General features: G+C 47.8%; 4 protein-coding genes and 3 long non-coding RNA genes across 10 annotated transcripts in view; 2 read left to right on the top strand and 5 right to left on the bottom strand.

The window, feature by feature from the left end:
* Positions 1-7,501, top strand: LOC122785122 (globoside alpha-1,3-N-acetylgalactosaminyltransferase 1-like). 4 transcript variants are annotated; one of them, XM_044050759.1, is made up of 11 exons: positions 1-116; positions 1,170-1,395; positions 1,856-1,882; positions 4,612-4,641; positions 4,844-4,894; positions 5,173-5,205; positions 5,880-6,014; positions 6,091-6,223; positions 6,307-6,502; positions 6,600-6,819; positions 6,897-7,438. In XM_044050759.1, the coding sequence occupies exons 2-11, from the start codon at positions 1,337-1,339 to the stop codon at positions 7,036-7,038; spliced, it is 1,026 nt and encodes a 341-aa protein (XP_043906694.1). In that variant the 5' UTR covers positions 1-116; positions 1,170-1,336; the 3' UTR covers positions 7,039-7,438. The 4 variants fall into 4 exon arrangements, with proteins under 4 accessions (XP_043906694.1, XP_043906693.1, XP_043906695.1 ...); XM_044050758.1 differs by having other exon boundaries at positions 3-116; positions 1,167-1,395; positions 6,897-7,501; XM_044050760.1 differs by lacking the exons at positions 1-116; positions 1,170-1,395; positions 1,856-1,882; positions 4,612-4,641 and adding an exon at positions 4,657-4,704 and having other exon boundaries at positions 4,807-4,894.
* LOC122785128 overlaps positions 233-20,432 on the bottom strand; it is a 25,386-nt gene continuing 5,186 nt past the window's right edge. Inside the window, exons 2-3 of the long non-coding RNA XR_006362261.1 lie at positions 982-989; positions 233-245 (exon numbers count right to left, since the gene is read on the bottom strand). This is a non-coding gene — a long non-coding RNA (uncharacterized LOC122785128). The remainder of the gene's footprint in view (positions 246-981; positions 990-20,432) is intronic.
* Positions 4,608-4,848, bottom strand: LOC122785127. The gene is made up of 3 exons (XR_006362260.1): positions 4,812-4,848; positions 4,693-4,760; positions 4,608-4,658 (listed from the first exon to the last, which is right to left on the bottom strand). It is a non-coding gene; the product is annotated as an uncharacterized LOC122785127 (long non-coding RNA).
* On the bottom strand, positions 7,553-10,478 carry utp18 (UTP18 small subunit processome component). Its single transcript, XM_044050754.1, has 13 exons — positions 10,260-10,478; positions 9,871-10,010; positions 9,693-9,788; positions 9,484-9,551; positions 9,302-9,396; positions 9,098-9,223; positions 8,847-9,021; positions 8,672-8,772; positions 8,479-8,569; positions 8,262-8,388; positions 8,017-8,191; positions 7,798-7,940; positions 7,553-7,664 (listed from the first exon to the last, which is right to left on the bottom strand). Exons 1-13 carry the CDS (start codon positions 10,476-10,478, stop codon positions 7,640-7,642), a joined length of 1,581 nt encoding a protein of 526 aa, XP_043906689.1. The 3' UTR covers positions 7,553-7,639.
* On the bottom strand, positions 10,752-12,109 carry LOC122785126. The gene is made up of 3 exons (XR_006362259.1): positions 12,042-12,109; positions 11,789-11,890; positions 10,752-11,647 (listed from the first exon to the last, which is right to left on the bottom strand). It is a non-coding gene; the product is annotated as an uncharacterized LOC122785126 (long non-coding RNA).
* On the bottom strand, positions 12,135-16,180 carry LOC122785121 (WAS/WASL-interacting protein family member 2-like). Its single transcript, XM_044050757.1, has 6 exons — positions 16,077-16,180; positions 15,690-15,803; positions 14,359-14,635; positions 13,057-13,131; positions 12,367-12,975; positions 12,135-12,257 (listed from the first exon to the last, which is right to left on the bottom strand). Exons 2-6 carry the CDS (start codon positions 15,753-15,755, stop codon positions 12,157-12,159), a joined length of 1,128 nt encoding a protein of 375 aa, XP_043906692.1. The 5' UTR covers positions 15,756-15,803; positions 16,077-16,180; the 3' UTR covers positions 12,135-12,156.
* Positions 16,268-20,301, top strand: si:dkey-225f5.4. The gene is made up of 9 exons (XM_044050756.1): positions 16,268-16,487; positions 16,781-16,877; positions 18,102-18,225; positions 18,330-18,487; positions 18,606-18,748; positions 19,253-19,427; positions 19,511-19,650; positions 19,724-19,886; positions 20,012-20,301. The coding sequence occupies exons 1-9, from the start codon at positions 16,411-16,413 to the stop codon at positions 20,072-20,074; spliced, it is 1,140 nt and encodes a 379-aa protein (XP_043906691.1). The 5' UTR covers positions 16,268-16,410; the 3' UTR covers positions 20,075-20,301.

Consider the following 20,432-nt stretch of genomic DNA (forward strand, 5'->3'; position numbering starts at 1 on the left):
TCTGCAGCTGGACCTACTTGGAGAGGACAGACACACTGCTTCAGTCTCGTGAGGACAGCTGGTCAAATATGAGGAGACAATGAAACGACGGCTCACACACACGCAACATCTGAAAGGTAAGCTGCATTTGCTCGCCTATTGAAATAATACGGGCGGTGTCTATGCACTGATCAGTCCGTGTGACGTCATCAGTCTGTTTGAAATGAACCGTAAATAAAATGCGTTTATTAAGTGAACGTGTGTGTCTGTGTTTGTTTGTGTGTGTGTGTGTGCGTTTGTGTGTGACTGTGTTTGTTGTTGTGTGTGTGTGTGTACGTTTGTATGACTGTGTTGTTTGTGTGTGTGTCTGTGTTTTGTTTGTGTGTGTGTCTGTTTGTCTGTGTGTATAATGTGTCTGTGTTTATTTGTGTGTGTGTGTGTGTGTGTGTGTGTCTGTGTTTGTTTGTCTGTGTGTGTGTGTGTGTGTCTGTGTTGTTGTCTGTGTGTGTGTGTATCTGTGTTTGTTTGTGTGTCTGTGTTTGTTTGTGTGTGTCTGTGTTTGCCTGTGTGTGTCTGTGTTTGTTTGTGTGTATTTTGTTTGTGTGTGTCTCTGTTTGTCTGTGTGTGTGTGTGTGTCTGTGTTTGCCTGTGTGTTGTCTGTGTTTATTTGTGTGTCTCTATTGTTTGTGTGTGTCTCTATTTGTCTGTGTGTGTGTGTGTGTGTGTCTGTATTTGTTTGTGTGTGCTTTGTTTGTGTGTGTGTGTGACTGTGTTTGTTTGTGTGTCTGTGTTTGTTTGTGTATCTCTGTTTGTTTGTGTGTGTTTTGTTTGTGTGTGTCTGTTTGTCTGTGTGTGTGTGTGTGTGTCTGTGTGTTTTGTTTGTGTGTGTCTCTGTTTGTTTGTGTGTGTGTCTCTGTTTGTCTGTGTGTGTGTGGTAGTATTTGTTTGTGTGTCTTTGTTTGTGTGTGTGACTGTGTTTTACCTGTGTTGTTGTAATATTACGTGTGTGTCTGTGTTGTGTGTGTGTGTGTCTGTCTGTGTCAGTGTGTGTCTGTGTTTGTGTGTGTGTGTGTCATGTTTGTTTGTGTGTGTGTCTGTGTTTGTGTCTTAGAGTGTGTGTGTCTGTGTTTTGCCTGTGTTTGTGTCTTTTGTGTGTTTGTGTGTGTGTGGGGGTGGGTAGCTATCAGCAGTGAACCAGGAAGAACCTGAACTCTCTGCTGTCAGAAGACTTGCATGTTCAGACCTGCTGCTGGGTCTCAGCATAAGATCACTGCTGCACCTCTGAGCATAGGGATCAGGATTCTGCTGGTCTGGACTCAGGATTGTGGATCAGGACTCTGCCTTGACTCAGACTGAGATGAATTCCTTGAACTTTAAAAGTGTGACGGTGATTGTGCTGTTAGGTCTGCTGCTGGGGTGAGTACTGATACTACTGTGATACTGATACTACTGTGATACTACTGTGGTACTGATACTACTGTGGTACTGATACTACTGTGATAATGATACTACTGTGATACTGATACTACTGTGATACTACTGTGGTACTGATACTACTGTGATACTGATGCTACTGTGATACTGATACTACTGTGATACTACTGTGGTACTGATACTGATACTGTGATACGATACTACTGTGATACTTACTGGTGGGTACTGATACTACTGTGGTACTGATACTACTGTGATACTACTGTGTGTACTGATACTACTGTGATACTGATACTACTGTGGTACTGATACTACTGTAATACTACTGTGATACTGATACTATTGTGATACTACTGTGAAACAACTGTGATACTACTGTGATACTACTGTCATACTGATACTAATTAATAGTAAATGAATGTGTTTCTGTTTAAACCAACAGAGTGATGTACACCTACAAGACCTACAGGTAACACACACTCACACACTCACCTGAACAGGTTCAACTGAGCTGATACTAACATGTGACATCATCAGATTGCCGGCCTCTGATTGGTCAGAGTGTCGTCACTGAAAAGTCATAAGCGTGACATCAAAGCAACAATGTTTAACTGTAGATCAAAGTGAAAAAGACAAACATCCTGAAAACATGCGTTCATCTGCAACATTTAGCAAATGAAACAGAGGAGTCAGCTGCTGAAAACCATGTCAGCAGCTGACTATCAGCACTTCCTTCAGCTGACTCCTTCTCCCTCATGCATCCCAACTCTGCCACAGACACCTTCCTCTCTACTCTGTCCTCCTCTCTACTCTGTCCTCTTACTTCCCGGCGGGTTCGTAAGTCCTCCCCAGCCCCGTGGTTGTCGGACTCAGTGCGTGCTGAGAGAGCCACGATACGGGCAGCAGAAAGAAAATGGAGGAAATCAAAACACCCTGATGACCTGCTTTCCTATCACTCTCTTCTCTCCACCTTCACTGCCTCTATCTCTGCAGCCAAACGATCTTTCTATCAGACTAAAATTCAAACCTCTTTCTCTAACCCCAAAAAACTTTTCTCTATCTTCTCTAACCTCCTTGATCCCCCCACCCCCCCTCCTCCTTCCTCCCTTCTACCAATTCACTTTGTCAACTACTTCACAAAAAAGGTAGATGACATTCGCTCTTCTTTCCCAACCCCACCTCCTGTTCTCACCACTCCACCAACCACACATTCAGCTCCTTCTCTATCCTCTTTCTCCCCTCTATCTCAGGATCAAGTTCTTTCCCTAATAACCTCTGCCCGCCCCACCTCCTGCCCCCTTGACCCTATCCCCTCTCACCTTCTTCAGTCAATTGCTTCTGATCTTCTTCCTTTCCTCACCCACCTCATTAACACATCTCTGTCATCTGGTTGCTTTCCGGACTCTCTTAAAGAGGCCAGAGTGACCCCCCTCCTTAAAAAACCCACCCTTGACCCGTCTGAAGTAAATAACTACAGACCTGTCTCTCATCTTCCTTTTCTCTCCAAAACTCTGGATCTTTAATCAACTCTCATCCTACCTTCACCGGAACAACCTTCTTGATCCTCTTCAGTCTGGTTTTAAAGCAGGTCACTCGACCGAAACTGCACTTCTTGCTGTCACTGAGCAACTCCACACTGCCAGGGCTGCCTCTCTCTCCTCTGTGCTCATCCTCTTGGACCTTTCTGCAGCGTTTGACACAGTTAACCACCAGATCCTGACTTCCTCCCTTCAAGAACTAGGTGTCTCAGGCTCTGCACTTACCCTACTCTCATCCTATCTTCAAAACCGAACATACAGAGTAACCTGGAGAGGATCCGTGTCGGAACCCTGTCCCCTAGCTACTGGGGTCCCTCAGGGTTCTGTCTTGGGCCCTCTCCTCTTCTCTCTATACACCAACTCTCTTGGTTCGGTTATTCGCTCTCATGGTTTTTCCTATCACAGCTACGCCGATGACACCCAACTCATTCTCTCTTTTCCCAGCTCCGACACACAGGTAGCAGAACGGATCACCGCTTGCCTGACTGACATCTCTCAGTGGATGTCTGACCATCACCTGAAACTCAATCTGGACAAGACTGAGTTTCTCTTTCTCCCACCACAGATCTAACCATCACCCTCGACAACTCTGTGGTAACTCCTTCTCACACCGCAAGGAACCTGGGTGTGACACTTGACGACCATCTCTCCCTCACTGCCAACATTGCTGCAACAGCTAGATCTTGCAGATACATGTTGCACAACATCCGAAGGATTCGGCCTCTCCTAACCCAGAAGGCGGCACAGGTTCTGGTCCAGGCTCTTGTCATCTCACGCTTGGATTACTGCAACTCCCTCCTGGCTGGTCTTCCTGCATGTGCCATACGACCTCTGCAACTCATCCAGAATGCAGCAGCTCGACTGGTCTTCAACTTACCAAAATTCTCCCACACTACACCGCTCCTCCGCTCCCTTCACTGGCTTCCTGTAGCTGCTCGCATCCGCTTCAAGACTCTAGTGCTTGCGTTCCATGCTACAAACGGATCCGGTCCAGCCTACATCCAGGACATGATCAAAACCTACACCCCAGCCCGCCCACTCCGCTCTGCATCGACAAACCGGCTTGCTGCTCCCTCACTGAGAGGATCACAGAGGCACTCGCAGAACTCGAGACTGTTCACTGTCCTCGCTCCCAAATGGTGGAACGATCTCCCCATCGACATCCGGACAGCTGAAAGCCTCCACATCTTCCGACGCCGACTAAAAACACATTTGTTCCGACTCTACCTCGACTAAGACGACAAAAAAAAAAAAATTGTATTGCACTTATGACTAGCACTTCATAGTTTGTTCTACTTGAAGCTCTTACTTACTTCTAGCTCTTATTTGTACCCAAATGTTTAAATGCACTTTTGTAATTCGCTTTGGATAAAAGCGTCTGCTAAATGACATGTAATGTAATGTAATGTAATGTCACCACGGTGACGTGATGACTCCGCCCACATAGAGGAGGAGGAGCTATGAAGTAAAGAGTTGAGTCGATCCGAGTTGAGCTGGAACTGTTTGTGGAAAAGCATTAAAATGGCACAGAGACAGCAGGAGATGCTGGTGATCCCAGCAAATTCATTCATTCATTCATCTGATTGATTGAAGAATCTTTGATGATCAGAAGTAACAGTTGGTTGGTGTGTGTGTGCGTGTGTTTGTGTGTGTCTTGCAGGGTTTGTGATCCATGTGAGCTGACTGTCAGGTCAGTATCTGCTTTACCTGATCAGTGTGGTCACCTGATCAATGCGGTCACCTGATCAGTGTGGTCACCTGATCAGTGTGGTCACCTGATCAATGCGGTCACCTGATCAGTGTGGTCACCTGATCAGTGTGGTCACCTGATCAATGCGGTCACCTGATCAGTGTGGTCACCTGATCACCAGGTCATGTCATCACTTGTGTAGATCTGCTGTGACCATCATCACTCATGAGGTTCACCCGGTGTCTCCTGACCAGTAAGTTCACTGACGTTCATCTTTGTTGATCCTGAAGGTAAGAACAAGACACAGACGAGCCTCCTGGTGGTTCTTCGGTTCTTCGGTTATTTAGTTATTTAATTCTTCAGTTCTTAAGTTCTTTGGTTCTTGAGTTCTTGAGTTATTGAGTTATTTAATTATTTAGTTTATAGTTCATGTTTTTTGACCCTGTTGCAGCTGCAGTTACATCATTGACCTGTTGGTGGCATCCATGACTCTGATGTATTTTTGTGATCAGGAATCTGTTTGTGTTTCAGTTTAAAATACAAACAACCGAGCATTATCAACGGGTGAGTGTCCCCACTCAGTGTTTGTTTGTTTGTTTGTTTGTTTGTTTGTTTGTTTGTCTACACTTGTGCTCAAATCTTAGTCACATGGTGGGGGGCCTCTAGAGCAGAGATTCTTTACCTTTTAGATGATCCATGAAGATCTGACACGATACAGTCATAATAATCTGTCATATTCAAAACATCAACATCTTCAGCAAGTTACACTGATAAAGAATAACAATACAATACGTCAGTAAATAAAACAGTTACTGATTATCTTTAAAATGTTTACTTTAAATTCTGAAGAACATAACTCGTCGAGTCAGGAATGAGTCAGCAGTGAGTCAGCAGTGAGTCAGCAGTAATAAACACTTATAAAGACAAGTTCATTTTAACTCTTGTCAACATGCAGCCCCGGGGCCCCCTGGTGGCATGAAACGGCTATGAGACAATGGACAGTGAACACACACACGCGTTGTTATGTTGATATTGATATTGCACTTATGACTAGCACTTCATAGTTTGTTCTACTTGAAGCTCTTACTTACTTCTAGCTCTTAATTGTACCCAAATGTTTAAATGCACTTTTGTAAGTCGCTTTGGATAAAAGCGTCTGCTAAATGACATGTAATGTAATGTAATGATATTATAGCGATTTCCTTTGATGGCCTTTGCTGTTGTGTGTTCATACGCAGACGTAAGGACGTGGTGACGGTGACGCCCTGGTTGGCTCCTGTGGTCTGGGAGGGAACCTTTGACCCAGATCTCCTCAACCCCATTTACAAAGCCCAGAATCTTAGCATTGCAGCCTCCGTGTTCGCTGTGGGAAAGTATGATGGCACTGTGATGATCTGCGTGTGGTTTGACCTCTGACCTGGATGTTGACCCCTCTCTCTCTGTCCATAGGTACATTAAGTTCCTGAGAGACTTCCTGGAGACAGCAGAGCTGCACTTCTTCGTTGGTTTTAATGTGCACATTTACGTCTTCACTGACCAGCCAAAGGCTGTGCCCCAAGTTAAGATGGCTGCCGGCAGACAGGTAAAGGACAAATGCTCTGTTTCCAAAAAACAAACTCCTCCCACCCGGTTGATAAGAGATGACTCCTCCTCCTGTGCCACCAGCTGTCGGTGCGTTCGGTGCCCAGCGCCAAACGCTGGCAGGAAATCTCTGCTCGCAGGATGGAGCTGATCCAGGAGCTGATAGAGGCGGAGCTTCATGGCAACAATGACTACATCTTCTGTCTGGATGTGGACTCCAAGTTCCACGGCCACTGGGGGGTGGAGTCATTGGGTGGACTGGTCGCTGTGATCCATCCAGGTCAGCAGAGTATCCCTCCTACTCCCAGTGGACTGAACCATTGTCTGTTGGTGCAGTCCACTGTGACACAGTCCACTTTTTGTATCTGTGTTTACAGGTTACTACAAAGACGACCGCAGTGTGTTCCCCTACGAGCGCCGGCCTTTGTCCACAGCCTACATCGCTCCCGGGGAAGGAGACTTCTACTACTGTGGTGGAGCGTTTGGAGGCCATGTTGGTGAAGTGCAGCAACTCGCCAAAACCTGCCGCCAAAACTTCAGGGACGATGCGGAAAGAGAGATCGAGGCCGCCTGGCAGGAGGAGAGTCACCTTAACAGGTAAGCAGGGTCTACCTGGACAGGTGCTTCCCCGGGTTGGTTGTGTGATGACTGTACTCCCTATTCTGCATCTTCAGGTACATGTGGATCAACAAGCCCAGTAAGATTCTGTCTCCTGAGTATCTGTGGCAGGACTTCAAATCCAGAGAACCTGAAATTCACATCATCAGGTTCTCTGGAGTCGTCAAGAACTATGCTGAAATCCGTCCCAACATCTGAGAGACCAGGAATCTCAGTCGACACACCTGAGGAACTGCTCTCTCTTTGACCTTGCTTGTGGTGTCCTTCGGTCAGCTGGTCCCAGGTCCTTGTGTGACATTCACTGTGGCTATCGTACAGCTGTTGACCGAACACTGCGCACATTTTCCTCTTTTCATGATGTCGTGGAAGGCTGAGAGATCGGTGGTTAACTGTTGGTTAGCTTTAGCATGAGACCCAGGTGAGTCACATGATGTCCCTCTATGGGACATCATAGAGGGACATCAAATCAGTGCACTGATTTTTAAAAGCTTTACTCGTATTTTACGATGATTGTATCGTTCAGGCGTCACAGCGCCCTCCAGAGGAACTGATGTTTGTGTTTGAGTTATTTCATTTGTTTGACATGTTTTTGAGTCTGTTACTTTCAATCATTGTTTTTTTATGACTTTTTAAAGAGAAACTAAAGAAAAAGTAAACACTGCCCTCTGCTGGTGGTTATTTGTTAGACTTTTATTGTTTTTGAGACAAACAAAAAAAACAGCGTTTTAAAAACAAAAACTATCGCCATGGCAACCACATCCCTCTTCACTCACTAAACTTGTCGATGACGAGTTTCTCCTCAGAATTCTTTGTAATGCAGTAACCTACACACACACACACACACACACACACACACAAACACACAGTGGAAGAAGAAAGAATGCCAAAGATTAAACTTTGTTTATAAAGCAGTGTAACATGCTAACATTAGCAGGTTGGTGACCTGATTGGCCTCACCTGAAGAGGGGGGCGTGTCCTTTGTTGTTAGCCAATGAGAAGAAGCCGCTGTGTGGAGAGAAGTCAAGGCTGGAAACTCGAAACATCGACTTGTTCTTAGCGACGGGGAAGTTAGAGAAGACACTCAGGCTGGACAGATGGACCTGAGGGGACAGAACCAGGACCTCACAACCTGCACAGAGTCGGGACATTACAGCAGGGGGCGTGTCTATGACTCACCAGCCGTACGGCCTCGTCCTCGGCTCGGGAGGCGATGGCCAGAATCTCGGAGGAGGGATTAAAGGTCAGGGAGGTGGCAGAGGTCAGCAGGTTCTTCACAGCCTTCACAGGCTTTGGATTGGCTGAATTTAGACACGCCTCCTGAGAGTAGATGTTGACCACACCCGACTGAGACCTGAAATGGACCGAACATTCACGTCAGCGGCCGTTGGCCAATCACGAGAGCGACAATGGGCGTGGCTTACCCGCAGGCCAGGTAGCGCCCGTCAGGAGACGCAGCGATGGACGTCCCCCTCACGCAGCCGTCGTCCGAGAAGACGCTCACACACCGAGACGATCTGCGCACATCATACACATACACCTGTCCCTGCTCTACACACACACACACACACACACACACAGTGTCACATGACTGATGTACTGATGTCAGGTCAGGTGTGACATCACACACTCTGCTCTCACCTGATTGGACAAAGACTTTGCTGCCGTCGCGTGTGAAGGTGACGCCGCTTACATCACCATTGACCTTTATACTGTCAGTGACCTCTTTAGTCTGGGGGAGAGAGACAGACAGACAGACGTGTGTAAAGCTACAGTACGTAACATGTGTTGTAAAGAGGGGCGGAGACTTTACAATGGTGGTTTTCATGGTTACCTTGAGTGTGAGGAAATGCAGGTAGCCACGGGTTCCAGTGAGCAGCAGAGCGCCTCCTTCAGGACAAACTGAGAACTCTTTGACTCTGGCTTCATTCAGACCTGAAACAGGAAGTGACAGATGTTTACACTGACAGTCAAACTCCCTCCTGACCCCTGGCTGACCCCCAGCTGACCTCTGACCACGTGCACCGGCGTCACTCGTCCCTCCATCATGTCGTAAACGTAGAACATCTTGTTCTTCAGACTCGTGGCAATGACGGCGGTGCCGTCGGCGGTGAACGCGGCTCTGTGGACGGGGAAGCGCTCCAGGTGGACACTCTGGATCTTTGGGTTGGTCTTTCCATCCACCTGATCAGCAGACCAGAGCGGTCACATGATCAGACGAGCGGTCACATGATCAGACAACATGACTGGACGTTCCTACCTGAAAGAGCGACAGGGATTGGTCGAGTCCGGCCGTCAGGACGACCTGAGCGGATGGGTGGAAGTGAACGCTGGTCAGTCTGTCGTCTGATGGGCGAGCGCTGTTGGCATGGAGACACTTCTTCATCTAAAAGGCGGGAAAATAAAACATGGTCGTCGTCTTCATCACAACACTCAGACTCAGTTCAGTGTCACACTCACTGACCCTCAGGACGCCACCGGGCAGACGATCTGAACACGCCACAAAGTTTCCTGTCCTCGTCAGCAGGTCATGCTCATCGTCATCATCTTCATCATCAGCTTCAGAAACACGCACACACACACACAGATGTTCACATTTGTCACACATTTAAAGAATTTACAGCTTCATGAGAATCCTCTTCATACCAGTCTTCCTCGTCTTCCTCTCGCTGCTCTCTGCCCACGATGGAGTTCCTCCCATCACCTTAACAAACCTGACACACAACAACCACAACACACCGAGTGAGTGTGCGTCTGAGCGCGCGCGCGCGTGTGTGTGTGTGTGTGTGTGTGTGTGTGTAGAGCGAAGCCGCCTGTGTGTGTGTGTGTGTGTGTGTGTGTGTGTCTTCACTCACTGCTCCTTCATCCTCTGCTGCAGCTTCTGATTGGACATGGATGCCTCGGCTCCGCCCCTCACTAGCTGCCTACGGTAACGATGTGTCATGTCCACACTGAAACAGAGACACACCTGAGTGCTGCTGTGACTCCGCCCACAATCACAGCCCTCCACCTGTCTCACACACACATACTCACTCTTCCTCTAGCTCATCATCCTCATCCACCCAGACACCCTTCCTCGCCACTCCCTGCTGCTGCTGATGATCCTCGTCGTCAGGTGATTCTTCATCTTTATCCTCGGCCACGGCAGCTCCAGTTGGCTCCTCCTCTTCCTCCTCCACAATGACAGGAAGTTACGTTTTAAACACAGCCGCTCGGGCGACTTTCTGACTTCACCAAACTTACCACTACCAATAAATGCTTAAGTGATAAAGAACAGTAAAACAGATGAGCCGGATTTAACAGAAATCACTAACGAATTCAACGATGTATTCACGAGGCTCTGCTGCGCAGGAACACGTGCGCTCACGTGACAAAAACTTTAAATCGACACTTTTACGAGTGGAGTCTGGTGAGAGCGTCACCTCCAGCAGCCTGTGCAGCAGCTCGTCCTCGGTCCCGAACACCAGCTCCTCCAGCAGCTTCACGCCGCTGTCCTGCTGCCCCAGCGCTGCCACACTCTCCGCGTTCCTCCGCCGCTTCACCCCCTCCTTCTCCGGGTCAAACCTGCCGGGCTTCGCTCTCTTCATGGCCGCTTCTCGGCGCTCCGTCCGCGGCAGCGGAATCACGTTACTGTCCGCCATGTTGTTGGTTTCGACCTGAACAGAAACAACGAGGACCGAGCGTGTACTTCCGGAAATGTGACCTCTGAACCGGAAGAATAAAAGGTACGCCACCAAGTGTTCGGAGACGGGACTGTATGGATTCTAATGAATGAATGAATCATATTATCTTTCTTTTTTACTTTGAGAGTGTGTGGTGATAAAGTTATGAAACATGTCTTATATTGATGTCAGAGTCAAACGATGGTCTTCATGACGAAGGACAGAACCTGAACAGTAAAGACAAACAGGAAGTGATGCAACAGGAAGCAGTTTATTGTGTTCATGCAGTTGTTAAGGCAAAAAGAATCAAAAACCAACAAAACGATTTAAACTTTTGTTCTTTCGTAATAAAATTCAAACAAAACAACAGGTTAAGTGAGGTTACTTGACTTTGATTCATCAACAACGCCACGTAAAAATACAGTGGACAGTGGGCGTGGCTAAAGACAGTCATGGCCGACTTCATAGCAACAGTTGCTAATGTTTCTGTAACCATGAAGACGACAAACTGCGAGCTGACTGAAGTTTACCAAGCTACATACCCAAAATGCAGTTCAGCAACAAGGCGTCACAACCAATCACATGACAGGGTTCAGGGACCAATCACAGGACAGGGTTCAGAGACCAATCACAGGACAGGGTTCAGGGATGTCACAAGTTCATTTTCTTCAGGTTTCTCTCGTCACTAAACTTGTTTTCAAAATATTGCAACTTTATTTTTGACGCTGTTTGATGCTACGACGCTAACATTTATGGCACAATTACGACGTTTATTAACACGACTAATATTTCTGCAACATCCAACTTTTATGTTCACAAAGAAAATATCAGAATCTTTAAATATAGTTTCACCTGAAAATCACTCAGAAACGCTGTTTACAGTAAGACCAGGTCCATACTCGGATCCTGGTCTGACTTTGTGTTAAGGTGCATCTGTCCCACATATTTCAGTTGAGAACATGCTTAGCTTAGCATAGAGACAGATGATAGGCGGTGGTGGGGGTGTGGCTTCTGTGCTCACAGCGATGTCACTGGTTTAAAGCTAACGTAGCAGCTGAACTCACTCCCACAGGTGTGTGTGCGTGTGTGTGTGTGTGTGTTCATGCTTCACCTCCCAACAGGAGGAAGGGGCGGAGCTCCTCTCATCACTGAAGAAACAAAAAACAAAACTCTTATCTCACAGTTTCACATCTCCGTGCGTGTGTGTCTGTGTGTGTACATGTGTACAGCGTATGTGTGTGTGTGTACATGTGTACTGTGTGTGTGTGTGTGTGTGTGTGTGTGTGTACCTCTGTTGGCTCTGCTCGGGTAGATCTTAGTAAAATGTCTGATGTCATCAGGAGGCGGGAAATCGTCCAGAGGATGAAACGAATACTTGGATTCGAAGTCGTCTGCAGGAGGGCGGAGTCACATGATCACACAATTACAGGACAGTACACAGACTGCGCTAACACTGAAAAATAATATCACTATTTCAGCTTCACTAATAAATGAATCGATAACAGCTGCTGTGTTCTGATTGGACGAGATGTGACGACTCACCCACAAATGAGCGAGAGATGGAAGAGGAGGGGCAGGGGGCGTGTCCATTACAGGAGGAGGCGGGGGAGCAGCAGGAGTGCGGGTGGTGGGGAGGAGGTTTTCCTCTGGTGGGGGGTCAGAGGAGAGAGGGGCTACCATGTATCCTATAAGGTGGAGGCGGAGGAGGCGGGGCTTCTCTTGTCCCTGCCCTCGAGGTCGACGACAGACCAGGAGGAGCTGAGGAGAGATCAATACAGGTTACGATTGAAGTGATCAGGATCCTACATCTCCCGTAATGCACCTCATGCATGATGACATCACTGTGACATCAGCGCTTAACTCTCACCTGCTCCTCGACCTGCCGTCTCTCTGACTGCGGGCGGCGGCCTGTTGGCACCCTGTTGGGAGGGGGTGGGCGAGGCTGGGGGAGGAGGCGGGGCGGGGCCTCGGGTGGGTGTGTGGCCTCCAGGTGAAGGGGCGGGCCTCTTGTTGCTGAGTGAGTTGTGACGATGCGGCAGCTCGGGCGCTGCTTCGCCACCACTTCCTGTCAGACCGTTGGTGATGTGGTAATGTTGAGGGGGCGGGGCCAGCGTGGAAGGGGCGGGGTTAGCTCCTGAGATGGGAGGACGTCTGTTGTTGCCAGGAGATGGGGGTGGTTTTGAGGGGAGGGGCGGGGTGCTGTTTGGTGTGGGTGGGAGTGGCTTCTCTCTGTAAGAGGAGGCTGAGGTGGGAGGGGAGGGGGCGTTGCCACGGCGACAGAAAGGGGGAGGAGGAGCAGAGGAAGCGTGCCTCGTGCCAGTGGAGGGGGAGGGAGAAAGGAGCAAAGCACGCTGGGAGTGACTGGTCTCCAAGGGCGATGATGCCTGAGGGGAGGAGTCATTAGTGTTGTCGTGGTGATGACGGGGAGGGCGGGGCGCAGGGGCTCTGGTGGAGGGCGGACGTCCAGGTGGGACATCTGCAAATAAATGTTGTTACAGGTCATTTAAAAACTTCAAATCAAAGAATCAAACAGTGATCACATGACACAACTCTGCACCTGGAAATGGCTGCAGTTTGGGAACTCCACCCACAGTGCCTCCTCCTACTGTTGCTACTCCGTCTCTTTTAGGCTCTGAGAACCACAACCATTGGACAGGTGAGCAAGTGCTCCCCCTCCTGAGGGCTAGATGTCACTACAGTACACAGTCACGGCGATGACATCACACAACAGAAGGCGGGACCCAGATAATGTCAGGTGACTACATCAAAAACTGCTGGAGGAAGTGAGATGAGATGAAAACACACAACAACAGTTTTCACTTCATTCACAAGTCTGTATTTTACTGAAATGAAGAGTCCTGTTGGGAAGTGCGCCACCTGCTGCTCATAATTGGTTCAAAATTACTTATTTTGAAAACGTTTGCGACATTGCGTCTCGCGTTGTACAGATCTAGAATGATCGTGAATTCCACTGAGAGGTGGATGAGACTGACAGGAAGTTGGTGTTTTCTGAACACTGACCCCTGCTGGTGAGTCAATGGTTGGATTTTTCGTTTATTCCCTGTGAAGAGGAGGCGTGGCCGAGCGGCGATCTCTGACCCTCAGCTCCCTGCAGGCAGCCTGGAGTCTGAGAGAAGAGCGGTCTCATTCCAGGGTGTGGATCCTGGGTAGTGTGGATAGTGTGGAGTCTGAAATGTGGATTTGTCGTCTGGATGTTGTCAAAATGCGCCACAGCGCCATGGGCGTGTCCCAATTGCCACACAAATTGTCATGTCCATTTTTGAGGGAGACATTTGTATGTCCTTCCCAGCGGAGGACATCCCAGAAGTCTTTGCATGCCAGTTTTTGTTATTATTATTATTATTATCATCATTGTTATTATTATTATTATTATTGATCATTTTGAAGCTTTTTATCAGTCTTTTCTGCTGATTCTTCATTTTATTGAATGATTAAAGAGAATAAGTTGCAGCAGGTGAATAATCGATAATTATAATATTGTTGTAGAAATAAAGTAAATAAATTTCCAGGTTAAAAACATTAACAGTAGTTCGTCAGAAACATGACTGATTTACTAAAATAATATTAACTGTGTTTAAACATAAACCCTATTTTTAATGTCTTTATTTTACCTCACGTGTGTAAATTATGGGAGGTTTCAGTTGATTTGAGCTTAAATCAACAGTCTGTGATTCAGGACATTGAACTGTAGAGGGCAGCATTTAGACGTCTCATTTCAACAGTGCAAGACGCCTGTCTCCTCCTGAATGTGCAGCCGAAGGAGTCGTCTCCTCCCTCGGCTGCACACTTCACAGGATCCAGACCCTGAATTGAGACACGGCTAAGGTGAATGTCTTACTCTCCAGGGACGTCGTGTTGTGCTGCTCCTCAGACGGCGCCCCCTGCTGTTTGGGCTGGCTCTGCTGCTGGTGCAGGTATTGGAATAAGCGAATGTATGGGTGCTCTGTGGTTGGTGTTTGGCTCTTTGGTGTTTGAGTCTTACTGTCGAGCAGCGGAGCGCTGCGGTCGTTCACCACCGACACCTTCCTCAACTCTGTACCTTTACAGATGTCAGACAGCAGGGCGCCACGACCTTTGACCTCCTCCCTGGTCAGCTGTGGAGGGCTGTTGTTGGCCTGAGGACGACACAGAGGGTGAGACTGGTGACTACCGGTGACCACTGGTCACTGTCACATTTTCACACATGAACACTAGATGATGACCTCAGAATAATAACCAGGACAGCACCGTGTTTCTCTAACAACCAATCCTGGATTAATCCTGACATAAAGACTCTCCTTAAGGATCAGTTTTTAGGTCAGGAAACGAGGAGGAGCTAAAGACTGTACAGAAGGAGCTGAGGGGAAAGATCATGTGAAGGAATGAAGGACCGCTACAGGAGGAAGATGGACAGTCAGCTGCAGCAGAATTAAGTCAGTGGAGTCTGGAGAGGCCTGAAAACCATCTCTGACCACAAGGGACCAGAGCTAATGACCTCAACTTATTCAGCCTCCCCCGACCCAGCTGGCCCCGCTGCAACCCTTTCATCTGCATCACCACTGTTCAACCTCCAGCACCCTCCCACAAACAACACATCCCCTCCATTCTGTCCTTCACACCTGACCAGGTGAGAAAAGAGCTCAAGAAGATCAAGGTGAAGAAGAATGCAGGTCCTGACGGCATCAGTTCCAGGCTCCTCAAATTCTGTGCAGGATTATGGGGATCATCTTCACCATGAACCTGAAACTGGGGAGAGTACCACAGACCTGGAAGACCTCCTCCAAACAGGCCGGTGGAGGAAGATCCTGGTTTCATCTTCACCCTATGGCGAGACCAGCGATGGACCCCAGCCCAGCATCGGGGTGGATGACGCTGTCATGGACTTGCAGGACAGAGCTCTTTCTCACCTGGTGAAGTCTGGGAGCTCTGTGAGGATCATGTTTGATTTCTCCACAGTCGGCACTGGAGTGGACCCTCACCTCACATCCTGGATTGTGGACTATTTGACCAATTTAGCCCAGTATGTGAGGACTGCAGATTATTACAGATTATTATTTATTATCTTTGCCACTGTCACACTGAGGGAGTAATGAAGGACGCTGACTAAGCCCCGCCCCCTGAGCTCATACACTGTGTGGAGGTGAACGTTACATTAACATTAGTGTACCGTGTGTGCGAGAGGCTCCTCACCTGGCTGAAGGTGGAGGGAGGTGGGGGGCCCCCTGGTGGAGGAGGAGGTGGGGCAGGGATGGACATCCTGCTGTTGACAGAACACACACACACACAAACACACACACGACCACCCTGAAACACACAAACACAACATGGTTAACACTGGACCACATGGTTACATGTAGACCACATCAGACCAGGTCCAGAATCAAGTCCGCTACATGTAGACCACATCAGGTCGAGATGCTTCCTTTAAGACCCATACACGCGCACACATACACCCTTCAGTCACCAGAGTTAGCAGAGCAGCTAGCTAAGTCTGTTAGCTGTGTGTTAGCATTTAGCAGCAGTGTGTGTGTGTGTGTGTACGCACGCGCGCGCGCGCAGTGAAATGATAAAGTTTACCTGAATAAGGTCACCGTTTTCCCGCGGACTTTCTCATTCTGCTGAGTGTGTGTGTGTGATTACTGTTAGCTCAGCTGTTAGCCGTTAGCCTCTCTGCTGCAGAGATTTCTCCTCAGTTACGTCAGGTCATGTGACCTGAGGACTTACGCACTTTGCGCAGCTGTGTGTGTGTGCGCCATTAACAAAACACGCTGTTTTTTGTTTATGATGAATTTTGATTGTATTACTTTTATGCATATCGTTGTTTCTGTTGTGCTTTATTTGTTCAATCGTGTTGTTCTTCGAAGACACTCGGAATAAAGTTTTCTTTAAAAAAACCCCCCCCAAAAATAGCATGTGCATGACGTCACGGAGCGAGCTGACCAATCAGAGGACAGGTGACGGCGGTTTGAAAGCGGGAATGGCTGAAGTGTAAGTCTGGCAAAATACGACAGTTTAAACTTTAAATTAAGCTTTTAAAAATGTGTAGTGAATGTTCACGCGTCAGACTGACACTTTACGTCAGACGTGTCCAAATACGCGACAATCAGCCGAGCTGACGGTCGCTTTTGAAAGCTAACCGAAGCTAAAGCTAACGCTATGTGTGTGTGTGTGTGTGTGTGTGTGTGTGTGTGTGTGTGTGTGTGTGTGTGTGTGTGTGTGTGTGTGTGTGTGTGTGTGTGTGTGTGTGTGTGTGTGTGTGTGTGCGTGCGTGCGTGTGTCAGTGTGTTGCAGCGCTGTGACCCGGTTCTGTTGGACCACTGTGGAGACTCTGAACATCCAGACTTTGCTGAAGCAGCCCGGATGGTTCTCTACCTCACAGTCAGTAACCAGGTTTACATTAACGTCAGTGATCAGGTTTAAATTATCAGGGTTAACGTTAACCAGGGTTACGTTAACGTCAGTGACCAGGTTTACATTAACGTCAGTGACCAGGTTTAAATTAACGTCAGTGACCAGGTTTAAATTAACGTCGGTGATCATTAGTGATCAGGTTAGAACCAGGGGTACGTTAGCGTCGGTGACCAGGTTTTACATTAGCGTCGGTGATCGGGTTTGCGTTAGCGTCAGTGATCAGGTTTACATTAACGTCCAGGTGACCAGGTTTACATTAGCGTCGGTGATCGGGTTTACGTGTAGCGTCGTCGGTGATCAGGTTTTACGTCGGTGATCGGAGTTTCGTTAGCGTCGATAACGGTTTAAATTAATGTCAGTGACCAGGTTAACGTCAGTAACCAGGGTTAGCGTCAGTAACCAGGTTTACACCGGGTGGGGTTTATGTTAGCGTTAGGGTTTAAATTAATGTCAGTGACCAGGTTTAAATTAATGTCAGTAACCAGGTTTAAATTAATGTCAGTGACCAGGTTTTAAATTAATGTCGGTGACCGGGTTAGCGTCAGTAACCAGGGGTTCACCAATGTTTAAGTAACCGACCAGTTTACATTAGCGTCCGGTGAACCGGGGTTTAGTTAATTAATGTCGGTGACGGGTTAGCGTCGTAACCAGAAATTATGTTAGCGCGTCGGGTAACCAGGGGTTGCGTTAGCGTCGGTGACCAGGTTTACGTGCGTCGGTGATCAGGTTTATGTTAGCGTCGGTAACCAGGTTTAATTAATGTGGTGACCGGGTTTAAGGTAATGTCGTAACCGAGTTTAAATTAACCGGGTTAGCGTCAGTAACCAGGGTTCGCGTTAGCGTCAGTGACCAGGTTTAACATTAACATCCAGTGACCAGGTTTAAGTTAATGTCAGTGACCAGGAGTTAGCGTCAGTAACCAGGGGTTAAATGTCAGTTTTAACCAGGTTACGTTTTGAAATTAATGTCGCCGGTTATGCACGTTAATGTCGTAACCAGGTTTATCGTGAGCAGGTTTACGTTAACGTCAGTGACCAGGTTTACATTAACGTAAGTAACCAGGTTTAGATTCACGTCAGTAACCAGGTTTAAATTATTAATTACTTTATCGCATGCTCACATTTATACATGACATGTGAACACTTATAATACATTGTGTGTGTGTGTGTGTGTGTGTGTGTGTGTGTATAGGACAGTCGTCGTGTTCAGAAAGTGTTGTGGCGTCAGCTGTTTGTCTTGGACTCAATGGTGTCTCTTCTGGAAGGTCTGGAGTCTGTCCAACAACTGCTGACTCAAGCCTGTCCCACACAGCCTGGTATGCACTCGGTACACACTCGGTACACGCTCAGTACACGCTCAGTACACACTCGGTACACACTCTGTAAAACACCTCACTGTGTGTGTGTGTGTGGGTATCAGAGGGCGGGGCTCGGAGCAGGTGGAAGTATCTGAAGGAGCAGAACAGGTCTGTGGTGGAGGAGACGGAGAATCTCCTCAGATCTTTACAGGACAGAGTTCAACACATCCACAACAGACGACACACACTCACACAAGTCATGCAGCAGCTACACAACAAGGTGTGTATACACACACACACACACACACACACACACACGATGCAGCAGCTACACAACAAGGTGTGTATACACACTCACACACAACATCATCTTTGTCTCCTCTCCTTGTCTCCTTCAGAGGCAGCACTGTGAACAGCTGGAGGCATCGCTGTTGAAGGCCCAGAATGCACTGCAGTTGTGTGATCGTCAGCTGACTAAGTTGAGGGTGGAGTCTGAAGCAGTGCTCGGTCAGCTGATCAGCTGGCAGCAAGTTAGAGACGGGTGAGGGACTTCCTGTTCCCGACTCTACTTCCTGTTCCCTGACGTGACTTCCTGTTCACAGACATGAAAGCTGATCACCTCCGACAAACGTCGCTGCCAAACTATAAATACGTCACATCTTAATACGCAAACCACATGTTTGAATTCTAAATGACTAATTTCTCGCCTCAAATGATCTTAAAACTTTGTTACGGGACAGAGAAAAGTACTAAGTTCAGGTTTATATTTGTATTCTCTGCTGCTGTGTTCCGCCGAAATGCATTCTGGGATACATGGCTTTCCCAAGTACGCTTAAGTCACCACCTGATGCATACTTGGTAAAAATGGGCGGAGCGAGAACACTCACTGTTCGCTTACTTGAGAATTGGAACAGCACTTGGACTGAGGCTGATGACGTTTTCACAAGTACGGATATTGAGAAACGGCCCATGACTTCCTGTTCACAGACCCTACATCCTGTTCCCTGACGTGACTTCCTGTTCACAGACTCTATTTCCTGTTCAGGTTGCAGGTTCGTGTCTCTGCTGCACAGAACGTCATGCAGGTTGAGCTGCTGTCCATCAACCAATTAGAGCTCTGTGTGGCGCTGAGGCCACGCCCCTCCTCTGTGTCATCCAGAGAGCTCGACCCACTGAAGCTGTCAATTATCTGGAGCGCAGATGACCACTTCAGACTGAAGGTGAGGACGCTGGACGTCTCCTCTCTCCTCACCTCCTTGTCTCCTCTCTCCTCACCTCACCTCCTTGTCTCCTCTCTCCTCAGGTGAGTGACAGCATGTCCGGCCTGGTAGAGAGTTGTGTGTGTGGCCGTCGTTGGGAGGTGAGCGCCGCCCTGCTGGAGGTGATGCAGTGTTACGTGGGTCAGACTGAGCTCTTGTCAGAGATTCAAACCCTGAGGTCCAGGTAAGACAATGAAGGAGACACATGTTGGACAGCTGTGTCTCCTGTGTCTCATGTGTCTCTTGTGTTGGTCCAGTTTTGCCATCGACTGGCGTCCCGCTCAGCGCCTGCTGGTCTACCTTAAGTCTGCAGTGATAGTGTGCCACGTAGAGGTGGAGGAGGGATATCCACACAGTGGACAAGTTCACCTGCTGAGTGTACGCAGAGACGGAAAACCTGTGGACACCAGTGGACTGATGGTAAGAGACACACTGCCTGTGATTTTACATCATCCCGTTTCTCATTTTTATTCTGAAAATCTCTCTATCAGAAAATAATAATGCAACTTCACTAATCTGTCCCTCTCTCTCTCTGTCTCTCTCAGGCTCATAAACCTCTCTCTCTCACCAGCTTGTTGGTCACCCTCTGTTCTTCCCCTCTCATCTGACATGTCTCATGTGTCCACTAGAGGTCACTCTCATTGTATGAGTCTATATATGTAAATATGTAACTGTTCCTGGCTCTGCCTGCTGCCTCCTGATTGGTTGTGTGGATACTGTGCAGTTGACCAATCAGAGGTCAGAGTGAAAATATGACCTTTTGACAGTCTTGTGATCCATGTGGCTCCGCCCCCTCTCTGTTTTGTTATGTTTCTAATAAACTGATCAAAAGTGACACTGGATTGTTTTTTATGTCACGACTTATTGTTCGTCACAGAGAACATGTAAGATGACACTAAACATGTATTTTATTTTGAAAGGATAACAACAAAAACTTTAAGATGACACTGAACATGCATTTTATTT

Source organism: Solea senegalensis, linkage group LG19, assembly GCF_019176455.1.
Source record: "Solea senegalensis isolate Sse05_10M linkage group LG19, IFAPA_SoseM_1, whole genome shotgun sequence".
Lineage (NCBI taxonomy): Eukaryota > Metazoa > Chordata > Actinopteri > Pleuronectiformes > Soleidae > Solea > Solea senegalensis.